Source organism: Falco rusticolus, chromosome 7, assembly GCF_015220075.1.
Source record: "Falco rusticolus isolate bFalRus1 chromosome 7, bFalRus1.pri, whole genome shotgun sequence".
Classification (NCBI taxonomy): domain Eukaryota; kingdom Metazoa; phylum Chordata; class Aves; order Falconiformes; family Falconidae; genus Falco; species Falco rusticolus.
Window position 1 is genome coordinate 62,418,957 of NC_051193.1, and position 21,373 is coordinate 62,440,329.

General features: G+C 37.7%; 1 protein-coding gene across 2 annotated transcripts in view; it reads right to left on the reverse strand.

Annotated features, from left to right (window-relative positions):
• Window positions 1-3,882: 3,882 nt before the first annotated feature.
• Window positions 3,883-21,373, reverse strand: part of SLC25A21 (solute carrier family 25 member 21) — a 255,282-nt gene continuing 237,791 nt past the window's right edge. For both annotated transcript variants that reach the window (XM_037393514.1, XM_037393515.1), the window contains 4 exons: window positions 17,978-18,142; window positions 7,429-7,610; window positions 6,566-6,618; window positions 3,883-4,030 (listed from right to left, as the gene is read on the reverse strand). In XM_037393514.1, the coding sequence (XP_037249411.1) occupies window positions 3,960-4,030; window positions 6,566-6,618; window positions 7,429-7,610; window positions 17,978-18,142 (471 nt within the window). In that variant the 3' untranslated portion in view covers window positions 3,883-3,959. The remainder of the gene's footprint in view (window positions 4,031-6,565; window positions 6,619-7,428; window positions 7,611-17,977; window positions 18,143-21,373) is intronic.

The window sequence follows — 21,373 nt, forward strand, 5'->3', positions numbered from 1 at the left end:
AATCCCAAGAGAACTAACGTTCTGATCTTTGAAAATTTACCTGTTTTCCTTGGGCAATAATAAAGTTCTGACTATTATTCCAGAATGCTTTCCCCATGCTGTAGGTATGTTCAGAATATGAATGTGGAAAAAAAAAATTAAGCCTAGTGTGACATTTCATATTCTTCATAGAATATTAATATATTGTTGTTTTTTTTATAAATGTTGTGCAATAACTTAAATTACACTAGAGATAGTTAAAGCAGAGGAGAAAACGTCATTCTTCAAATTTTGCTCTATCTGCATACCATATTAAACATTCATTCAGTGGGAAGGTAAAATACAGTCCCCTCTTAAAATATAGACGTCTCTATGTATTTCCAGCTTTCATCGCCAAGACAGCTGTGGGTGAATTTTCATAATCTAAGTAATCAGTACATATGTTATGTACAGTATATCCGCTGAAATATAGATGGAGTCGACTGGCTGCTGCCACCTTTGCTTTTTTGCATTAAAAAATAGTTAACGGAACCGTATTTCTATAAAGAACACAGGTATTGTATTATGGACCTAAGGAAAGAAAGAGCTCATCTCGGATGTGATCCCGGATTCTTCAGCCTCAAAGGCATTCAACAGCTGTTTAGCTTTAACGAGATGCTGAAACCCTTGTTACTCAGTAGAACGCTTTTTAAAGAATGTTTCTTTGAAACCACTAAAGGTAACGCACACACAAGTGCCCTTCCACTCTGCTGCACTGTTCGTGATGTCACAGACATTATCCTACCTTTATGCAGTTGTAGCTGAAATAAGACGAGCCTTAACACCATGGAAAAGAAATTGGTTTAATTCTAGACTTAGCTCTTCGCTAAAAATAAAATGGAGGAAAAAAAAAAGATAAGAAAAAGATCATGAGTAAATAAATGACTAAGTTGGCAATGGGATTTTAGCTTTAAACCTACTTGTTTTACTGGGTTATAGAATTATTAAGTCCACCTATTGTAACCATATAGCACAAACAAGGTACATCAAAGGAAAAAAAAAAAGACCCAACTTGGAAAAGGAAGAAGAGTCTCCGTAGCACAGCTTTTTGTGCTCCAAGAATTATGAAGCCTATGACAAAGTGTGCCTATGTTAAAAGTTTTCAAAATTTTCCTGAGCAACAAGAGGTCATTTCTGGAATAAAAGCTGTTTTTCCTGACATTCCCACGAGGCATTAGTGTGTTTTGGACAATCCTTAAAGAGACACATCCTTAGCTTGTATCAGTTTGCATTATCTTGGCTTCAGCTAAATGAGGACAATTTCTAAAGCAAGGGACAAGACATGATGTTCATTACTCTGCGTATGGGAATACACCATCACAAACCATTTTTGTTTTGTGTTTAGGTACAGCTCTCTGCGTATCTGCCTGCTGTATATAATACCTTATCCCCAAGCAGAAAGTCAGTCGGGCTGTGTGCAGAAAGTGGTACTCAGTGTGAGCAAAGGTTCCTGACCTTGGCTCTTGGTGAACTGCTTGTGATGGATTTTTTTGGTGTGAATTTTTATAACTTTTTTATTTTTATAATGTAAGCCTATGATGCAGAATATTCCTTTGCCCAAGGATATTTTTCCCTGCTTATACCTAAAGTTAAACTGCAAAACATAACAAGTTAGCTTATTTGCCACACAACTTAGGCCACTTTACAATAAACAAAGGAGAAAAAGGGCTTTTTATTTTTAATTTTTTAAATAATAAACAGGGATCAACCGCTGCTGTCAGGGAAAGGGGTATAAATCTGGAGTGAACCCACTGAGGTGAATGGATTAATTTGGGAAATATGCAGTATATGTGAGTGCAGAATGTAAGTTTTTAATCTGAAATCCTGCACTCCATTCCCAGTGTCAAATGTTTTTAAAGAAACCAATGAAGTCTAATACTCCCTTCTATGACATTCCCGCTGTGTTTGCATGGTCCTGCTACAGCTGACCTCCAGTGTAAAAGTGAATCAGAGCCCTAATTACACCAGGAGCTATGTGGGACTGGGCTGGCATGTTCGTGTGTTTGTTTTCTAAAAAAAACCCCAAAAAACAAAAACAAAAACAAAACCCAACAACAAAACTGTGTTTTCTGCTTTCTAATAGTTCTCTTTTTATCAAAGATCAGGCTGAGCTATTAACTGAAAAAAAATCATGTTGGAAAGGATGTAAAACTGAAGGCTATATATGTATATACAGTATGTTCAAAGCCTTTTATTTTTATATTTTCAATGCTCTAAATTAATAAAAGACTAATTATAAAGCATTTTGCTTTTAATTTCCAGAACTATCTTAGTAGTGTCTTCTCTTTGGCTAAGTACTGGTAATGAAATGCAACAAGGAACATTTGCCTTAAAATTACAGACTGTAACAGAGCTAATGTTACTGATTTTCGCTGTGAAGTAGCAAAGGCATGAGAAGTTGCTCTTCTCAAATTTAGACAAAGGAGAGGTTCATTGAGCATGTCAGCACAAGCATCCTTGAAAGCGCTGAGAATGCACTTCTATTTTTAGTTTTTGTTGCTTTTCTAATGCATTAAAAACACTCATGAGACGAGACTTCACATGTGAACTGTCATTTTCAAGTAATAATCTGGAAAGAGATTTCTTTAGGGTTGCTGGGAAAAAGGTTTGTACCTCCTTAAGAGGAAGAACATTTAAAGTTAACAGTGTGAATGTAGTATGGGGTGATAGAGAAACTTTCTGCAATTCCAAGATAAGGATTCATTTGACAACAAACCAAGTTTAGATAAGGGGAACAGAATAATGTGTAATTTTAAGTTGTTTAAAGAGTTCTTGAAAAGAAGCTAGAATGGCACAACTGCATGAACTGAAACTGTGTCTTCAATCAGCATAGCAGAAATTATCAGCTGGAATGGCTAGTAAAGACAAGTACATCACTGAAATATTTATATTTAAAGTGGCTGGGAAAAGCAACAATATTAGCTTTAGATCAAGCTTTTTATCTATAGAAAGGTGAATTTCTTTGAGGTCTATGGCTAGCTAATTATGACTGCATGTGTGCTATCAGTCTGGAACATTGTTTCTCCATCCCACGGTGGTAATGAAAGGCTAAAGGGGCAGTCAAGGTGTGCTGAGCATTGTTATCACAGGACAGCTCTTTAAGCAATAATATATGAGGGTGGATGAAAAACTCACAGTAAAATCTTATATGCCTAAAAGTATTTATTTCTGTTCATTTTTTTGTATTTATTGCTTCTATGATTCCCACAGTTGTTTTGTAGTTTTATGTAACTTGATTCAGACTAATTATTTTCAGTATCTTCTGTGACCTGAGTAATATTTATGATATGCACGGCTAAGAACAAGTAGGACACTTAACAGTATGTGTGTTTTTAAGGTTGTGGCTAGTCGTGCTGTCCTTTTTCTCTCATAACTCCCCAAAACTTTAAGAAGCTGTTCAATCAATGTTGAAATCGTACTGGACTGAATTTAAATTGGACTGAAGACTGACACAAGAGTTTGCAGAGTATGGATCATGTTCTTAACCTGGAATCAATGGAGCTGTCAGTTTACACTACCTTAGTATCTGTCCTCTCAGGATTATTCCATTTTTTTTTTCAAAGTCCCTGAAAAGTTATTATTTTGCCAATTTAGCTGAAATTTTTTTAAAAATGTATTGACTATGTAGTATAATTCAGTGTCCAGAATTTTCAGTCTGTCCTAGAAAAACTAACTTTGTCCCATGTTTCCTTTATATTTTCTCTTGATCCAGTAAAACAATTACAAATACCAACTCTGCTATTTACTTACGCACTTACAGAAAAGCATGTGCTTAAATGTTTCCTTGGATCAGGACCTGAAGACCAAAGTTGTTTTGAACTGTATTAACATCAGTGTAGTCTGAGGGCATTCAGCACCACAAAGGATGAGAATCACTTTTAGTTTATTAAATTGTATTTTATAATGCATATAATTTTAAGAAGTACATTTTTTCAGAAGTGCTACTTGTGATCAGCTGTGTCCTGAAGCCATGCATAAACGTATTCGTAAACCAAAAGCATCACTGCACCACCTGGAAGAAAAGATATTATTTTATTACATAAAAAATTCAGTATTTTCAAGATTTTGTAGTGCATTTGTAGTGTACAATCCAAACCAGGATATGGCAAAGCCTAATTTGCAAAATGGATAATTCTACTAATTCCCTAATTCATTAAAAAATCACCAATTCTTAAACTATACCAATTTTATTTAATATTAGACCATAAAGTTGATGTGACAAGTTTGCATATTAAATCAAAATCACCCTCAGTGTCATTTTTCCTAACATTTTTTTCAAGATTAATATTTTGCTTTGTTCTTTTACAAGGGAAGCTTTTAATCTAAATACGTATGCATTTGTGTGTTTGTTTAGAATTAGATTTGGCCATGAAAGAGCAACTTGAGTGGTGGAATGACAAAAATTCATCACCAGGGTGACGAAAATGCTTCCAAGTAAGATTCAAGAAAAGATTCAGCTGTTTGTTTACCATGTCTAAAGCAGAAGATCACAGTGCTGAAATGAGAACACTCTTCCCGCGCCTGTACCCGGCTATGAATCCACAGGCAAAGTTCTGATCGGATGAAACGGCATTATCTGCTAGAACTGATAACAGTATAAAATCCCAGCTTGCATGCCATGACGTGTCTTTACTGTTAGTGAAGCCAGACTAAATCTCTTCTGTAAGCGGGCTGTAACTGCTGGATGAGCTAAGGAAGGGAATATTTCAGAAGGGGTGTGTGTGTGTACATTATATATATATGTATAAATATAACTAAGCATATAGAGGAGCTTCTACTTGGAGAAGACGGGGAAAGAGAATCAGATTCCAGGCTGCAGGAGTAGAATACAAGTGTGTTACAGTGTGCTACTTGTGGGTGCCAGCACTGGGGCACAAATATTTTCTTTCCTTTGCCTGTTGGCTCAGTTAGCGGGTTAGAGTGGCACCTCGGACAAACAAGTCCTCTGCTGAACTGGGCTGACCTTTCCAGGTAGATGGACTAGCTTGGACAGCCAGGCACACAGAACTACCACATGAGTTCTCCCATGTTATTTATCCTAACGAACTGTTGTCAGACTTGAAATTCTCTACGAACAGCGACTCAGAGACAGCTAGACAGAGCAAAAGTTTGCAAAAGCCTTCAACCAACAAACCAATCACAGACACAACATCTAAGATGTGATCTGAGCTCAAATCAAGGCTGAATCTAGTTCTCACACTGTGTGATCTGTGTATCTCTCTTCCTGAAAGCATTCACATGTTGAAAGAAGGAATTATTTTTCCAGTCACAATCCAGATTGCATTATTGTTTCATCAAAAAGCCAAATCTACATATTAGTCAATGGGACTACAAAAGTGTTTAAAATGAAGTGCACACTTAACTGACTTGCTGGATCTGAGCCAGAACACACAGTCATTTGTAAGATGGAAGATTTTATTCCAAAATCTGCTGTGCTAATGTGAAACTCTGCCTCCTTTTTGTCCTTTATGTATATGTAGTATCTTTGGAGTATGAGGGAAAAGGCTTTCCTGTTTCCCCTCCTCACCTTCCCTTACCCTGCACAACAGCCAGACATGGTCTAGCACTTAGCCAGATGGACTGGATGCACAAACATTTACAGACAAACCTAATTCCTCCTTTATACTCCAGAACACACTCTGTACCTACTGGCTTTTAACCATGGGTGTTCTTGCCTATTAAACCACCTTACAAAATTGGAAATACCATTTCATGAGAATGGGATACTGTTCAAATTGGGGATTCTGTTCTTTTTGACACAGTCTGCCTCTGTGGGCTGCCAAAGTCTAAGCGCCCAGTGCTTTGCTTTCATGACTAATCAAAACCAGTCAGGGAAAAATAGTCTAGAAGTCAAAGAAGACCTAGCTCTCAGCGACTGCACTCCTGCATTTGGAGTAACAACTAGTGAGAAAGGGTCAATCAACAAACCCAGTTTTAAGCTATCCTTGTCCTCTAGTCTTCTAAGGCCACGCAAGTCTCTTCCCAGCTCATGCTGTTGGCCTTTTAGTGTCTGCTCTTTACAGCCCATGCAAAGCACAGGAGAAGAAAGCAACTAGAATTTGATAAATTTGGTCTATGCTTTGACTAGTTGAGAGCGTTTATACTGGAGAGACTCTAACCTGCATTTTAAGGTGATTTTACATGGGTCCTAGTAAAACAAACAAACAAAAAATCACATTAGAAGGAATAGGAAGCTTTAAGAAACCCTTCCAAAGGTTTTACAGTTCCGGCATTTGCACAGATGCACTTTGGTTTGTTCACAAATGAAGCAATTGCACAAACCAGCAGTTACATGGATCTGCGATCGTCTGATGTGTATGTGTAAATGATATTTTTTTAGACAGATGTTTAGCCAAATCCATCTATGATACTATTAGGAGATTGCTATTATCAAAAGAAATCATTCAAAGATGAAAGAGATTTTGATGATTGCTGGTACACTGTTTCATTTATTTCATTGATGCTCACTACATTTAGTCAAGAAACTGAAAAATAGGAAGAGCGAGCAAGAACCAAAGCAATATAGAAATGACAGAGGGAAAATTACCTGGACCAAGCCTCATGATCTTGGGAACCAAGCCTTTATAGAGAGCCAGAAATCTGTAGCAGAAAAAAACCCAAACAAAACATTTCAAACAATATTTTTGCTCTAAAAGAAGAACGGAATTTTAGCATGTGTTTGTTAAAATGCTGGCAGAGCACTTAGAAGCAATTATTTGAAATTACACATGTTCAATAGCAGGCCGTATCTGGATTTTAACATTTTACAGAGGCAGATCAGATGAAGAGAAAAAGTTAATCAATGTTCAGTCACAAAAGCAATGCTGTGAGCCTAGCCAATCAGAAATATGACTTTAATCAGTGAGATGGTTTTACTTTCAAGACAAGTCTGTTAACAGCAGCTGCATACATGGACGAAATGACTGCTATAATTGAGTATCAAAGCTACAACTCAGTCCCCACTTGAGAAATACTTTAAAAAGTTGGAAAATGTTATTGCCACAAAGATCTGTCTAATTATTTCAGCAGTCATTGTAAAGGTACAGAGGTCTGTATAATTACAATTAGATTAGATTGGGAAATATTCTGTTTTCTGTTGATATTTTGCTTTTACAAAATGAAGGGTTGAAAAAATTACACGAGGTATATGAAGCATTTATTTGTGGAATGTCAATTTTGACAGACCAATAATCATCTTGTAAGTCTTTTGTAAAAGTTCACATGGAGTAGGAGGCTATCTCCTTGTAATTCTAAAATACATTTCCAAAATGTTACGTTGTGCTCTTTTGATATGTGAGTTCAGGGTGGCTTAATGGTCCTCGTCAAATCTGAAATATAACAATGTGGTTTTATGAACCCATATGAACTAAAACAGAGGTCTGGACATTTATTAAAATAAGAATGTTTTACCCTTCCTCTTTATAGACTGTTGCCATAGTTTTAAAACAGGTTCTGTACTTGATCTCTCCAGGAACTGGCTGTGGTCCTTGAATCCTACTTTTTGCAACATCAAAAGGAATGTTAATAATTGAGGCTATTGTTCCTGAGACTAGCCCAATTCCAAACTTCCTCAAAAACTCCAAATTTGGATCCTACAAAAAAAGAGAGAAAGAAAGAATAAAAAGGGAAACGGAAGGACCTGTGCAGTTTAAGCACTATAAAGTAATATGCATTTAATCAGAAAACTCACACAACACAACACACTCGTGTTATTTTAGCGGAACACATTAGGATTTCCTATGCTGGAACTTGTTTTCTTGACAATCCTATTGGCTATGTTTTTACACATGGTCTAAATTGCTGAAGTACACATTTCCTCACACAGGATTTATAAACACAGTTCATAAAGAAAGACTGGTATGGCATATGGGGATGATTTGTATAATTGGGCTTCACAATGTACTTAGTATTACTGTATCAAAACAGGAGAAATCCAAGCACACTATTAGCTAATTGGCCAGAATATTTTACAAATGACAGCAACTTCCACCATGAAGCCTACTAAAACGCTCATTTGTGTGTTGGACCCCCAAATGCTAAATTAAATAAAGGCTAATCTCAGTCTGCTGCCATTCCCCTCCAGGTTTTTTACATTTATTTTCACATGTAGCTGATCCACTGTACTGAGAAGTGCTAGCTTCCTGTTATTAACAATCCAGCTCGGCGCAACTGCAAGAGAGCCTCCACGTTCTGTGCATTATAAACGGTGGTAACTCATTCAGCTAATTGGCTGAAGAATTTACAACAGATTGTTTCTGAACTCTATATTCACGGTAAAAGTTAGAAGCAGGTTAGAAATGCATCTAAAAACTTCTTTGCTCGCTCGCAGGTCACAGTGCAACTGGGTTTTATTTGATCTTTCGGAAAGACCTCCTACCTTGGCATTTTCTATGACATCAAAGAACCCAGAGTTTATCTGGGAGTCAAAGTGTCTTGAAGCAAGTTTAATCCTATTTCTCTAAGCAGTGGAAGTCACAGCAAAGTGTGTTCCAGGGTATTTCCAAGGCACATAATTTTTTTGCTATTGGTCTTTAACAGCGAGGACACTTCTGTGCTGTATCAGAGTCTATATATACAGTTCCATTTTTTTTTTCATGAAGGTACTTTAATTATAGAAAATCATCAGTAAAAAACCAAATGATCTTTTCATGTTATAACATCAGCACAATATCAAAATGAAAGAGTTCTTTGTTTCCTAAACCAGTACATTTGTGACTGAAACAATGAAGTTTTCCTTTCCAGATTAGCAATGAGAAATGTAAATTAAAACTTCCATAACATGCACTGGATGAAGTCCATACAGGTGTTTAGAAAGAAATGTCAAAATCAACAGGGCTTTTTTATTACTTGCAGAAAAACTCAACAACTTGATTTCACAAAGCATGAAACATACTGGTAATACCTTTTAAAAATTACAATAGCTCGTGGTACATAAAGAATTGCAAGACTTTATTAGCAAAAAGCTTAGCAACAAATTTCTGTTTATTCTGTACATACTGACAGTGGTTTAAATGCAAATAAAATGAAGCCAATATTTCTGGTATCTAGAGAAGAAGAAAGGACCCCTTTTTGAAGTTCGAGGGGCAGCAGTATGGCAGCCCCAGTCCAGCATGGTGCCTACCTACCTCCAGGCAGCACGCGTATGATTATACCCACACCTGAGAGCTAAGTACTATTCCAGACTGAACTAACCTCCTCAATCCAGGCCACAGCAAGGAGGCTACCACTGCTCTGTTGACTTTTCACAGTCCAGAATGGTTTGAAGCATTTTTGTCAAGCAATTTGGCGCAAGCACACTTTCTTCCACGGTGCCAAGCACAGTAGTCTGCCCTCTGGGCTAGGCAATACGTGTCAGGCAAAAATATTTACTTGTTAAACATTGAATTTCAAGCCTTGCTGCTCCTGACAATTATGTTATATTTGAGTGATTGAACATTTTCATATTTTGGTAAATTCCCAATGCCAGAGCTGCCTGCTTTATGACTGAGAGTGCCACAGAGTATAGGATAAAGTGGGTGTCTGACCAAGCCAGCATCAATTAAACCTGACACTCCATTAGCACAACTAAAGATAAATGAAAACAAATTACTTTATTTCTGTCACAGTATTTGTGACATAAAGTTGAAAGGCAGTATTTTGCCCATTCATAAAACTGGATTCTTACCAAATGTGCTATGGTAGACACTAGTTTTGCTATGTAACTTGATTTTTTATTATATATCTCATGGGAAAGGTTTTTCTGTGGCATTCATCACTTTAAAACCTGGGTAATTTCATTCGAATAACAAATTAAAAATAAATTCAGCCATTAAAAATAATTAGAAAGCTTTTTTTTGTAAAAGCTTAGCTTAGTGGTGGTTTACTGTGCTAATGCTTCCAATTGAAAAAAAGAGGTTTCCAAGCAGAATTTCTGCCTCTGTCAACAACGCTTACATGGACAAAGCAACATTGGCTGCCTGTCAGGTAGGTGCAAGTTGGTGCTATCAGGAAGCAGTGTCTTTCTTTCCACACCAAAATCTGTCCTATTCCTACCCCATGGACAATGCCAAAATATTCCTAACAGTCTAGCATCCTGTGAAAGGAGACCTAAGGATAAGGTATCTGTCTAGTGCTAATGCTGCAGCTGGCTAGCAGAGGCAGTTATCGTCATGTTACTGTCACCAGCTTCTGCACCGTGCTGTTCGCTGACCCAATATTGTATGTTTCATACGTGGTATGTTAGGAAAAAGTATTATGACGGCCCCTCTTTCTTTCATAAATGGCAGAACTGGAGGAAAAACGTACATGAATTCTGTTTTTAAGCAAAGTCGATTTTTATGTAGTATGAGCAGAACATACAGAACAGAAACTCGACTTGAGATGGGGCCACACCACAGTACAGTGTACTGTAAGGAAGTGAAATACCAGTTTGCTTATTCACAATGGAAAAACTTCGTTGTAGTTGGATGACACAACCTGTGTTCATCTCACCTTTTTACCGTGCTCTTCACAGTCACATTTCCTGCACACCTGAGTCCCTGCCCTGTGAGAACCAGCAGCCATTAAAAATAGAGAAGCAGGCATCACTAATAAATGCCATAGCTATGCATGTCCCGCTGGATTTCCCTGCTTTCTTTGGGAGAAAAAATTGTGAGATGTTATCTCTCTGTTTTTTATACTTCACTACTCCTATCACAGTATTTTTAAATAAGTGGAGACTCTAAAACTTCCTCCTCAATCATATGCTTCTTAATTCCTTCTCTTATATTCCGTAATTTCTAGCAACAGAAAATTCTAGCCCTAAACTAGCACATACACACCCATGTACAAGAGTGTCACCCACTGGAGACAGCTTTAATTTATCAGATTCTGTCTCCAAAGCCTGGACATTCCCTTCCCTGACACTTCCTTCACTTGTTTATTTTCTGGGCACTTTGTCAAAACCTCTGTTTAAAACTTTGATCTCAGTCAAAAGCTTTCAGACTATCTTCACCCGTACTGAAGGAAGGTCACTTAATTTAATAAGCAGCATAGATATTGATCCAGTAATGAAATAACCCTTTGGTAAAGGCATGTATGCTTGGAACACAGTTAATTTAATTTTTTTCAGAATAACTGAAAAATCATTTTAGAATCAATATGACTCACCATACTAGATATATTTGTACTATCCATCTTAGGTGTAATCCAAAGGTTCAAAGGTAGGACAACACCCTTTGGTGTCTCTCTAGGAGAGAGAAATAGGTACCTTCAGAGGAAGGGCTCAAAGTCTCGAAGGCAGGGTGCCTGAAGCAAGCAGGAACAGACAGCGCAGACAGCCCACCGACAGGCGTAACGTGGTTGGAAACCTGACCACAGAGGCGCTGGGGAACACGGCCTGTTTTTCCTTTGCGAGGCCTTGTTCAGTCTGAGTAAAAGTGGTAGATGTGTCACAGAGAAACTTACGATTTAACCCTATTTCTAAGCAAAGAAAAAAACCCCAATAAAATCAAAATATCAATAAATATTCATTTGTCGAACTGAAGCTATTTTTAGATGTTTGGATGTTTGTCTTGATATCTTTTCACATTTTTTTTTCCCATTGCTGGAGGTACATATCTTATGAGAAAGAATACTTTTATAAATACATTTTAGTACTTCTCAGCACCTCATAGATAAGTTCACTATAAAACACTAATGCTTACTGGGTAAGAAGAATGCCAATTCATGGCCATTTGCATGAAGAATAAATAGTAATAATAGAAAATGTTTGAAGTTGGCAATTGCAAAGCAGTTTACTGGTTAGCCCAAAACTAATACTTAGGGTGGGATATCTGCATTAAGTTTCTTAAACTCCTTTGAAAACATTAGCTGTAATATTAATTTTATAGATAAGTTACACTTGGCACAAAAGTGCCAAAAGTTATTTGTAATGACCACCGAATTTAAATACGTTTGCTCAAGGTCACGTAATGGGTCAGCAGAGAAGTGAGGAACAGAGCTGAGAGTCTTTGCACTGTATCCTGCACCTTCCACCACCCTGTGTGCGACAGGGGAGACTTAAAGACAAGACTTTGGTTTGGCCAACCCTGGTTCTGCCTGAAATTACAGGACTGAAGAGGGATATAGGCCAGGAACAAGGAGTAGAGCTGCCTCTTGGCCCTTTTGGCTAAGGTACAGTGTGATAGCATAGGAACTCCTGCGGCCAGCCAAGAGGTGCCACAAGACCTGACCTCGGCTACATGGACTATAACCAAGTGTTTGGCAGCAAAACAGGCTGTAAGGAACTGCTGTAGCCAGCCTGATAATTTGTTTTAACCACTAAAAGGCGCTGCCTTTGGCAACAGACAGGAAGAAAGGAACACATGGGTCTGAGGAAGGGGAGCTTCCAAGAAAAGGGGAAAAAGTGTACTCAGAGAGAGGGAAGGTGAGAGAGAGCTCACAGGAAAGCAACACGGAACAGATGAGAAACTCAAATGAGATGCTCTAAACACAGACACTGAGCCAGAACCCAGAGGAGAGACCGTATCTGGGTCTTCCTGCTGAGTCCTAGAGGGGAGCTGGGAAGACAGGCTGTCAGATTCCACTCTTGGAGGGAGAGGCTGGTACAGATGTGATCAGGTGATCTGGAGGCATGTGAACTCCCAGCAGAAATCAGCTATAAGGAGGAGAAAATTATGCAGGCTCACTGCAACGCCAGAAAGGGTGAAAATGAAAAGATGAAAGCGAGTCTCATCACTGCTGTGGTAACATCATGCTTTGATTCTTTTAAAGAATACTCACTGTTTTTGTTTGTGACTTAATCAAGATTTGACCGCAGCTTAATGAACGGCTTCATAGTTTTATTGACCCTGAACTTCTGTCCATGTCGTGCATTTACATAGTAAACTCCTTATTTTAAACTATAGCTTGCTGTCTGATTAGCACAACGTTTGATCTTTGTCAAGAGGCATAGGAAATGCTGGAATCATAATGACAATAAACATATTGATGACCAGGAAAGGCAGTCCACAGTGCAGTCACATCTGCATTTTGTTTGCATTAAATGTGCTTTGTCACACTGATATTATCTCAGATTCTTCCTTGACTGCAATCTCATTGCAGCAGACATTTAAAAAAGTTTTTAAAATCCACCTGTCAGCTGTCTGACAGCATAAGATGAATGACAGCCACTAGGATAAGTGTCCTGGCTAGTCTCCAGAGTGACATGGCTGCTGCACAGGGTACACATTTTCAAATGAAAAAGTCTGCAGTCCTCGCAGTGATTTGTTTTTCTCACAATACAATCCTTGATAAAATTATTAATCTTACTCAAGATTTATAACTAGCATTATTATCTAGTAGTTACTCCTTTGCTATAACCCTTTGGCCTCACAGAGACAATAAAATTGGTGGTTACTGAATACAAAATGTAAAGAATTCTGGAGACCCAGTCGGTGGAGTCAGCAAGAGAAGCACCAGATAGATCTGTACTTGTTCCTCTTATTCACCCTCATTTCTGTAGATTATAGTTAGACTGTTGAAAGCAGAACACCAAAGAGGCAAAAGAAACTCCTGCCCAATTTCCTTAGGTCCTCACAAATTTCTTGACTGTCTTCTCTGTTAGTCCCACAGCTGTCTATATCAATGACTCCCAGGTTTACTCAGGAGGGGGTACCTAGTGTCCCTGTCATTTGCAATTTGCATGTTCTTGCAGCCTCTGGGGAATGGCCACGTGGAAAACCATTAATCACATTGGTGAAACCAGAATTGATCTTCCAACTTCACATGAGGCTTCTGCTGTAACTCCAAGTAGCTCTCCTGCATAAAGCCGGACTACGCAGATGATCAGACTGTTCATAAAGCATTGGGGTTACAAGCAGGTCAGCTTTTCATGGCATCATTCAGACATTAGCTATGCAGAAAAGGGCACCCAGAAGTGCATAACTTACTGGTCACCTCTGCATACAGTACTTTTGTCTGCACTACCCATCTTCAGTCTCAGTTATACAGTAATTTATGAAAAAAAAAAAAAAAAAAAAAAAAGGAGTAGCTCCATGAATACCAGAACTAAAGAAGCTTGATGTCCTATCGCCCTTGTGACTGATTGATACTGATGTCGGGAAAGGCACAAGCCCAGACTAAGGCTTACATGGGCTTTGTTGCTTGGGATTCAGTGTTTAATAAGGCACAAGTTCCTACTGAAAATTTTCCTCAGTTGGCTCACTCATAAGATGCACTGGTAGGATCTCTCCTCCTTTTAAATGATTATTTGTATGTTTTGCAAGAACTTAGCTATTTCAAGCCTCCCTCTCTGTCAGCTATGGTTGAACCTGGTTATCAGTTTCAGCATTATCCTCATTTCTGCAGGAAACATGTGTTTCTTCTTCACACTTTTACTTTGACAAAAGATTCCTCTCCTTAAACTTTCTATCTGTCTTACCTACAGGAATATCACAGCACAGGAGCAGGTGTGGTAGCAACAGACTCTGCCCCTTTGATACATCACCTTTTGGTGATGATGGCCTGGGCTGAAGTCTTTAAATGGCATGGGCTGTCATTTCAACAGCCACAGGACACCTCACAGTGGAGAGGGTGGCTTGTAATGTACTGGATACAGCACTGATTTTTTTTCTTTTCTCAGTTCCCAGGTCATCCTGAAACCTGAGCTTGGGATGGTAGCTCTGAGGTTATACCATTTCCCACTCTGATCCAGTCTTCTCCGAAATCACGTTGGTTTAGTAACTTTTCAACTCTGTTGTACCACATACCCTTTTCCCTGTCTTGTTCCTACATATAACTTCTATGTTGGCATTGATGTGAAAACAAGTAAAATAAAATTGTTATCTGCTGTCTTATTTATTCACCGAGCTGAACTGCCCATTTGGGTTTCCCATCTCTTCTCTGCCTGTGGAAGTTTAAAGCCCTTTCTCTGAAGCTCCCACTCCCCACGGCAGCAGTCCTTTTAACAGGTGGCACATCTGCAGCAGCTGGGGCAGGTGCCCGACTTGAAATGAGTTTTGCAGTTGGCCACGTTTCAAAGGGGGCTTTTAACAGGGAGGAAATCTCATATTGTTAAGAAATATGACAGCCACTTGGAGGTGGTAGTGAGCAAAGGTTTTAATGAAACTAACATTTACTGTCAAATCTATGATAAAAAATGGAAAAGCAAAAGCTGCTGGATGCCTATGAAATGTGCTATAAAAGCAGGTGCCATAAAACTGAGATAATATAAATTTGCAGACTAATTTGATTGCTAGTGCAGATGCATAGGTGTTAATGCTTCATGGTTGATACATTAGTGGCAATGGAAACATGTCTGGCTTATTCCATTTTCAGTAAACAGAGTATGAATTTGGCTGTAAATGATCTGTTTAGCAGAATAGACTGAACAGAAGAAAAATTATTTGTTACAAACATTTACAACCTACACATGTCATCTCTATCATTTGACCGCTCAACATAAAACGTTTATTGTTTTTGGCAAAATAAGCTGCAAACATTCCTAATTGGGATGCAAATTTAATGCATAGTTTAACACTGATGACAGCTAGAAGGCTCATACAGACATTTCCATACATTTTTCCACTTACATTACAGATGGTGAACAGCAGATACATAGTCAAGAGCCAAAATTATTTCAGGAGTGTAGTATTCTAATTTCACAATTTTTATGTTTGTCAATATCGCAAGACTGTCTTTAAGATTTTCTTTTCTAGCAAAATATACAAAGTGAACAAAAGAGGTGCTGTAATGAAATCAAGTATGTGAGAAATTTTGAAAAGTTACAACCGTCTAATATTTTCCAGACTAACTGCAAAATAGTCTCTACCAAACTCCTTGTACAGGTTTGATAACTCTTAGCCTCTAGGACCTGCCTACTGACAGCAGAGGTTTAAGTTACAGATCACAAAGTATTGCTGAGCACTTCCATGTTCCAGTCACTGAAGACAAGTTCAATGCATGTAAACACCTGAGCACGTTGGCTAGCGCAAGCCAGATGAGGCCTGATCTATACCCTGTTAAATGCAGGGTAAGATTTGCATTGATTTTAATGGGAGTTTGATCAGAGTTATTGGCTATACAACACACAGAGCTGCCTATGGCACTGATGCCCACTGGCCTAGAGAGTCCCATTAACTTTATTAGCGCTATTAAATTCTACTACCGTTCAAAACAGACTGGCTGCATGAAGCCTGCCTATTAGGAATGGTTCCTGGTCGGCACTAGCTCCTGAGCTGTACCCAGGCACGGCGCTGGCTGGCCTGCGCCAAAGCTGTGCCAGGGAACATTTCTCAGCACGGGTGACTGAATTTCAGTCATGCTGCTCAATTCACCAGCGCAGACGTAGCCACTGTGCAAGCCACCATGCAAGCTGCTTTGTACTGGTCGAGCACAAGGCAAACCTCTCCACTTATTTGCAGTTCATGCAATCTAATCCTACATTCATTGAATAGTCGTTTGCTTTTGATAGCGTGTACAGGACAGCTGGGCCACTGGCTGACACCATTGAAGTAATTTCTCTTTCGTTTTCTATGTATTTAAAATCTATGTTGTAGATGTTAACAATTCCCTGTATCACAAAAAATCTGTATGAAGTGCTAATTTCTTTTAGATCATAAAGCTCTGAATATTTCTAATGATGTAATAATTGTTTCCCATTTTTTTTTTTTTTTTAAATCTGAAGGGCTAGGAAAGCGTGCTTGTGCCAAATACTATTACTATTCTTCAATTGCTATGCAAGAACACTTCAGGATTTCTATACAAGCTGCACACAAGTCTCCTTGTCTTTATGTGCATATGATTCTGAACATTCTGCATAGTGATTATAATTTTTTTTACCTTTTGATCAACATAAACGTGTTTACTCCTATCTTAGTATCAAGCTGTGCTTGTGCCTTGAATTTTTAGAATGTGCAATTAAAGTACATTGTAAAGTATGCTTAAATACACTAACAGAAACTTGTAGAAACTTGTGGGTTAGCTGCTCTTGAACAATTCAATTTACTGCAATGATCTGCAAATAAGATGTGGAGCTTTTCTCCATTTACACAATGTTGCCAACAAAAATACCAGGGTACTCAGAAGTGCAGAAGAAAAAAGAGGTGTTACTTCATCTGGGAATAGAAACTGATCCCTTTTGATGTAAATTGCAGCTTCTTATACGAATATCACTACATATTACACCTGTGACTGTTTAACTGTCATCATCTAAAAATCACATTAGTGAAAACAGAGTCCAGTAAGTAATGTACTGGAGTCATTAATAAACCATTAGCTGTTGCTTACAGAGTCATTTAGAAAGTTGCCAGTATTACCACGTTTTCATTAGTAAAATTTCCCTTTGTTGTAAAGGGAAATATTTTCTTTGTTATGTAAAGGAATATAAAACCATCAAATAAAATTGCCTCAAGTGCAATTACAGCTATAAAGATTCTATTTTTTTTAAACTTAAAACCTACATAAAGCCCCTGTGCATGACCCTGTAAGTCCTGTTTTGGGCTGGCTCCCTCCCATATGGATAAATCTGCCCTGTTGTCTTTCAACACTACGGGGAACTCTTTTTGGAGTAAATATACCTGGTACATGGCCAGAAACCCCTAGTACTGCAGCTCTGCCATCCCCTCAAGCTTAGCCCCTTACTTTGTGGATGTTGAAAGAAGTTCTAGCAACTGATTTTTCTCTTCTAAGCCAGTTTACCCGAAAAAGTGCATAAATACCTAACATATGCGTAACATATCTGTATCCCAATTTCTGCCTTTTTACATTGCTACCATGGTATAAGGGAAATTCATAAGAATGAAAATTTAAGCATGACTGTTTATACTCAGCTTTGCTTAAAACATAAGAAGTACAAATCCTTGGTTTGCTTCTATTAAAATGCTATAGATTTCTGCAAAACAGAGAGCTTGGTTAGTTACTGTTTATTACCAAATACCACAGCTTTGCACAGAAAAAGATAGTGTCACTAAATTGCCACACCTCTTATCTGTTTGCCTATTGCATTGTATGAAGAACTTACTGTCTTGACTGGGAGAATTTTTTTCACATTGAAGTAGAATCCAAAGTAAACCATGTTAAAAACTCCATGACGGCCCAGTGTTGCAGTAAGACCTTTGTTGAGTCCTTGGAAGCCCAGGCCATTGGTTTTAATGATCTGTCGAGCTTGAGCAAAGCTAGATGGTTGCTACGGAGGATAAGCAGAAGAAGGAAGAGGTCATCTTTACAAAAAGAAAACAGCACCCATAGCATCACTTCCATCCTGCTGACAAACACAATGTTGCCATTTTATCTTGCCTCACCATAGTTATTATTTTGCCTTTCCTGTGATCATGTAAAAATCACAACTTTCATTAAAAAAAAAAATTCCTCATTTTTCTGATTGCAGAACAAGATGAAAGCATGACTTGAGTATTGTAAAAGACTGAGGATTCTGAAAGCAAAAAAAAAGGTCCTCAAATAATAATAATAATAATAAAAAGATTTTACTGAGCAACATGCGGCTTTGAATGTGTGAATTTGGCAATAGTTCTTTTATCGTTGATGCTGTGTTCTTAAGATTATGACTGATGAAACCCTTACGCAACCAGAGTATACAACAATTATTCTGGACAGCAAGAGGCTAAAGCTGGCTTCTCTAGTAAAACCAAAGGCACAGAAATATGCATGGTGAGGGAGTGATAAAAGAGACAGAATTGGAACAGGAAATTTTTTAGCCATTATGGCTACAGAAGCAAGTCCTTGGGAGCTACAAATTAATGCAGCAAGGGAGACTATAAATATTTGTGTTGAAGATCAGTTTGGCAGTTGTCCTGGTTTTGGGTTAAACCACAACACAGTTTCCAGGTTCAATGTTAGGAATAGGTTTGAAAGGGTGACAAAAGGTATATATATTGTCTGGGAACCCTTCTGCATCCTCTGAGGCTCTTCATGCTGTTAAGAATGCAAAACACTGCTTTAAGACACTGACTTTTGAAGGTCAGTGAATTATTGTGTACACAGCACTTTTTAAAACCAGATCAGATGTTCAACTTCTAGTGTTGAAAATCTTGAAAAGAAGGTATTGTTTTTTATTTTTTTCTTAAGCATCCAACTGGAAAACCTGTTTTGCTCTCCTAATGAATTATTTGACTTAAAAAGTGTAGTTAGATTTTGAAAATCAGAACACCCATTTAAATTCCAAGGTACAGATTTAGGAAATTGACTTCAGAAATCCTGTTTTGAAAATGATACCCAAAAGGCATAGGAATCATTTTAGTCAGCCAACTTCCATCTAATGAAAGGCAGAAAGGAAGAAACTTCTTAGAATCCACTTACATAATGATCAGTTCCTCAGACTGGATCTGCCTGACTAAAGACACTTTTGATCTATTTCCAATATACTGTGATACTCAGAATCAGATGTTCCCCTTCTGGATATTTTCGATTTCTTCTTAGCAGAAGAAGAAACATTATAGAAAAGTTCCTTTCAAAAATTTGTTGACTTGAGTTTGGCTTTCTCCAAAGCATAATGTCAGCTCTGGGTAACCAAATACTTAATTAGAAAGTCAAAACATGACTTCCACTAGGAGGCTCAAACATGAAAATACAGAAGAATTTTGACTACAACGCTGTGAACACTGCTAATTTCAATACACTGATTTGTTTAATAGCTTTCCATTTCAAAATAACACTGTGGTAGATCACCAGCATCAGCCAAATGATGCCTGCTATATCTGACACAGCACATGACTGCTTATTTAGGTGACTGACAAGTTTAGTCTTTAATACCAAGTTTCATTCTGTTTTTTCATATTTGGTAACTAATATTATGCTGTTAATGTTCTGAATACATTTTACTATCGTTTACTTTTCTAACTACCCTCAGGGATTCAAATCAGAATCTGTTCTAAAATGCAGATATCCAGCATGAAATATGGTCCAGATATTACCAATAGCATCCCTTCTCATGCACAAAAAAAAGAAGATAATTAGATCTTTAAAAACTAACTAGTGGTCCTGAATAAAGTGATTTAAGCTGAATACAACAGCTTTCAATACTAAGGTATCCCGTGTTCTCATCTTGAATATGGATTTACTAATAACTCAGAGGGGAAGCTTGTCACTTGCTGAACACCTGATATGGGACTCATCAGTCCAAATGTAGATACTCGCAATGTCTACATTTACATGTGAGCTACACAAAAAGACTCACTTTTTCATTCCTTTAGCAAAAAAGAGGGCTTTCATAGACAGCACTTCATTTTGTACAAAGCAGGCATCTAAAACATCAGCTGATCAAGCAATAGGAGGTCTGTGTTTCATCACTGATGATGGAAGGACCTTAGGATGACTAATTCAGATGGAGGAATTTATTGTATAAACAACTGTTGACTTCTACTAAATAGAGACCTAGTCAGTGGAATATGGAGTCAGATTCTTCTCACTATAAAGCAGAAATTTTTGTTTAATTAATCACAACACAAGTCAGGTGAGAAGATTTTTGTTACCACACCACCTTCTACAGCTGGTGAGTTATCCACAGCTACAGGGAAAAGAAGAAAAAATTTAGAAAACCAAACAAGGTGTTGGGCCTTCTAGCAGTTTACCTTAACAGAAAGTCACCATTATTTTTACCTGTAGCAATCTACATTATGAAAGTGCCGATACGTGATTTATAGTGGCCTTCCTCTTTAAACCTATCAACCCTTGAAAGATGATCTGGTACCACAGAAGAATTCAGCTGTCACTGTAGTGTGTGAATGTTTGCTTTGGGGGCAGGCAGGAGTCTGGGTGTGGGACTATGTGTTCATGCTCTTCCTTGTTCCTTTTAAACAAGATATATTTATTATTTCAATACAATAGCCAAAGAAATGTGTGAACTGCATTAAGTTTCATCATATAGTATGAAAGCTACACAATGGGACAGGTACATACTTTATTTAAACCTTTTAGAAAAACAGTGCATGGTAATGAAATGAGTGTACTATTGTCTTATGCTGTGTAACATAACATGCACATGCTTCTTCCAACAGGCTTGAGTTGACATGCTTTAGTGTGGAATGTTCTTTAACATATTCTTAATGAGAACTTGAGACCGTGGTAATGAAGTCATTGGAGTTTTCAAAAATTACAACAAAATGTGAAATTCTAACACTTTTTTTAAAAAAAAAACATTAAAAATTGATATGTCTGTCATTTAACTATCTGACATTTCACAACTTTGGTCCTTTGGACTTTTTCAATAGGGCAAATAGATGCTTTCAGTTATATTTTAGGTGTAAACTGGGTTCCTAGTGGAGTCCCAATAGCATTCTTTTACAAACATTATTTATATGATAATATACTATTATTTGGATGTTGTGAAAATTCTCATTTAAATTAAATTTAAAAAATAGTCCCCCATAACAAAATGACTCAGAATGTTTTTGAACAGCTA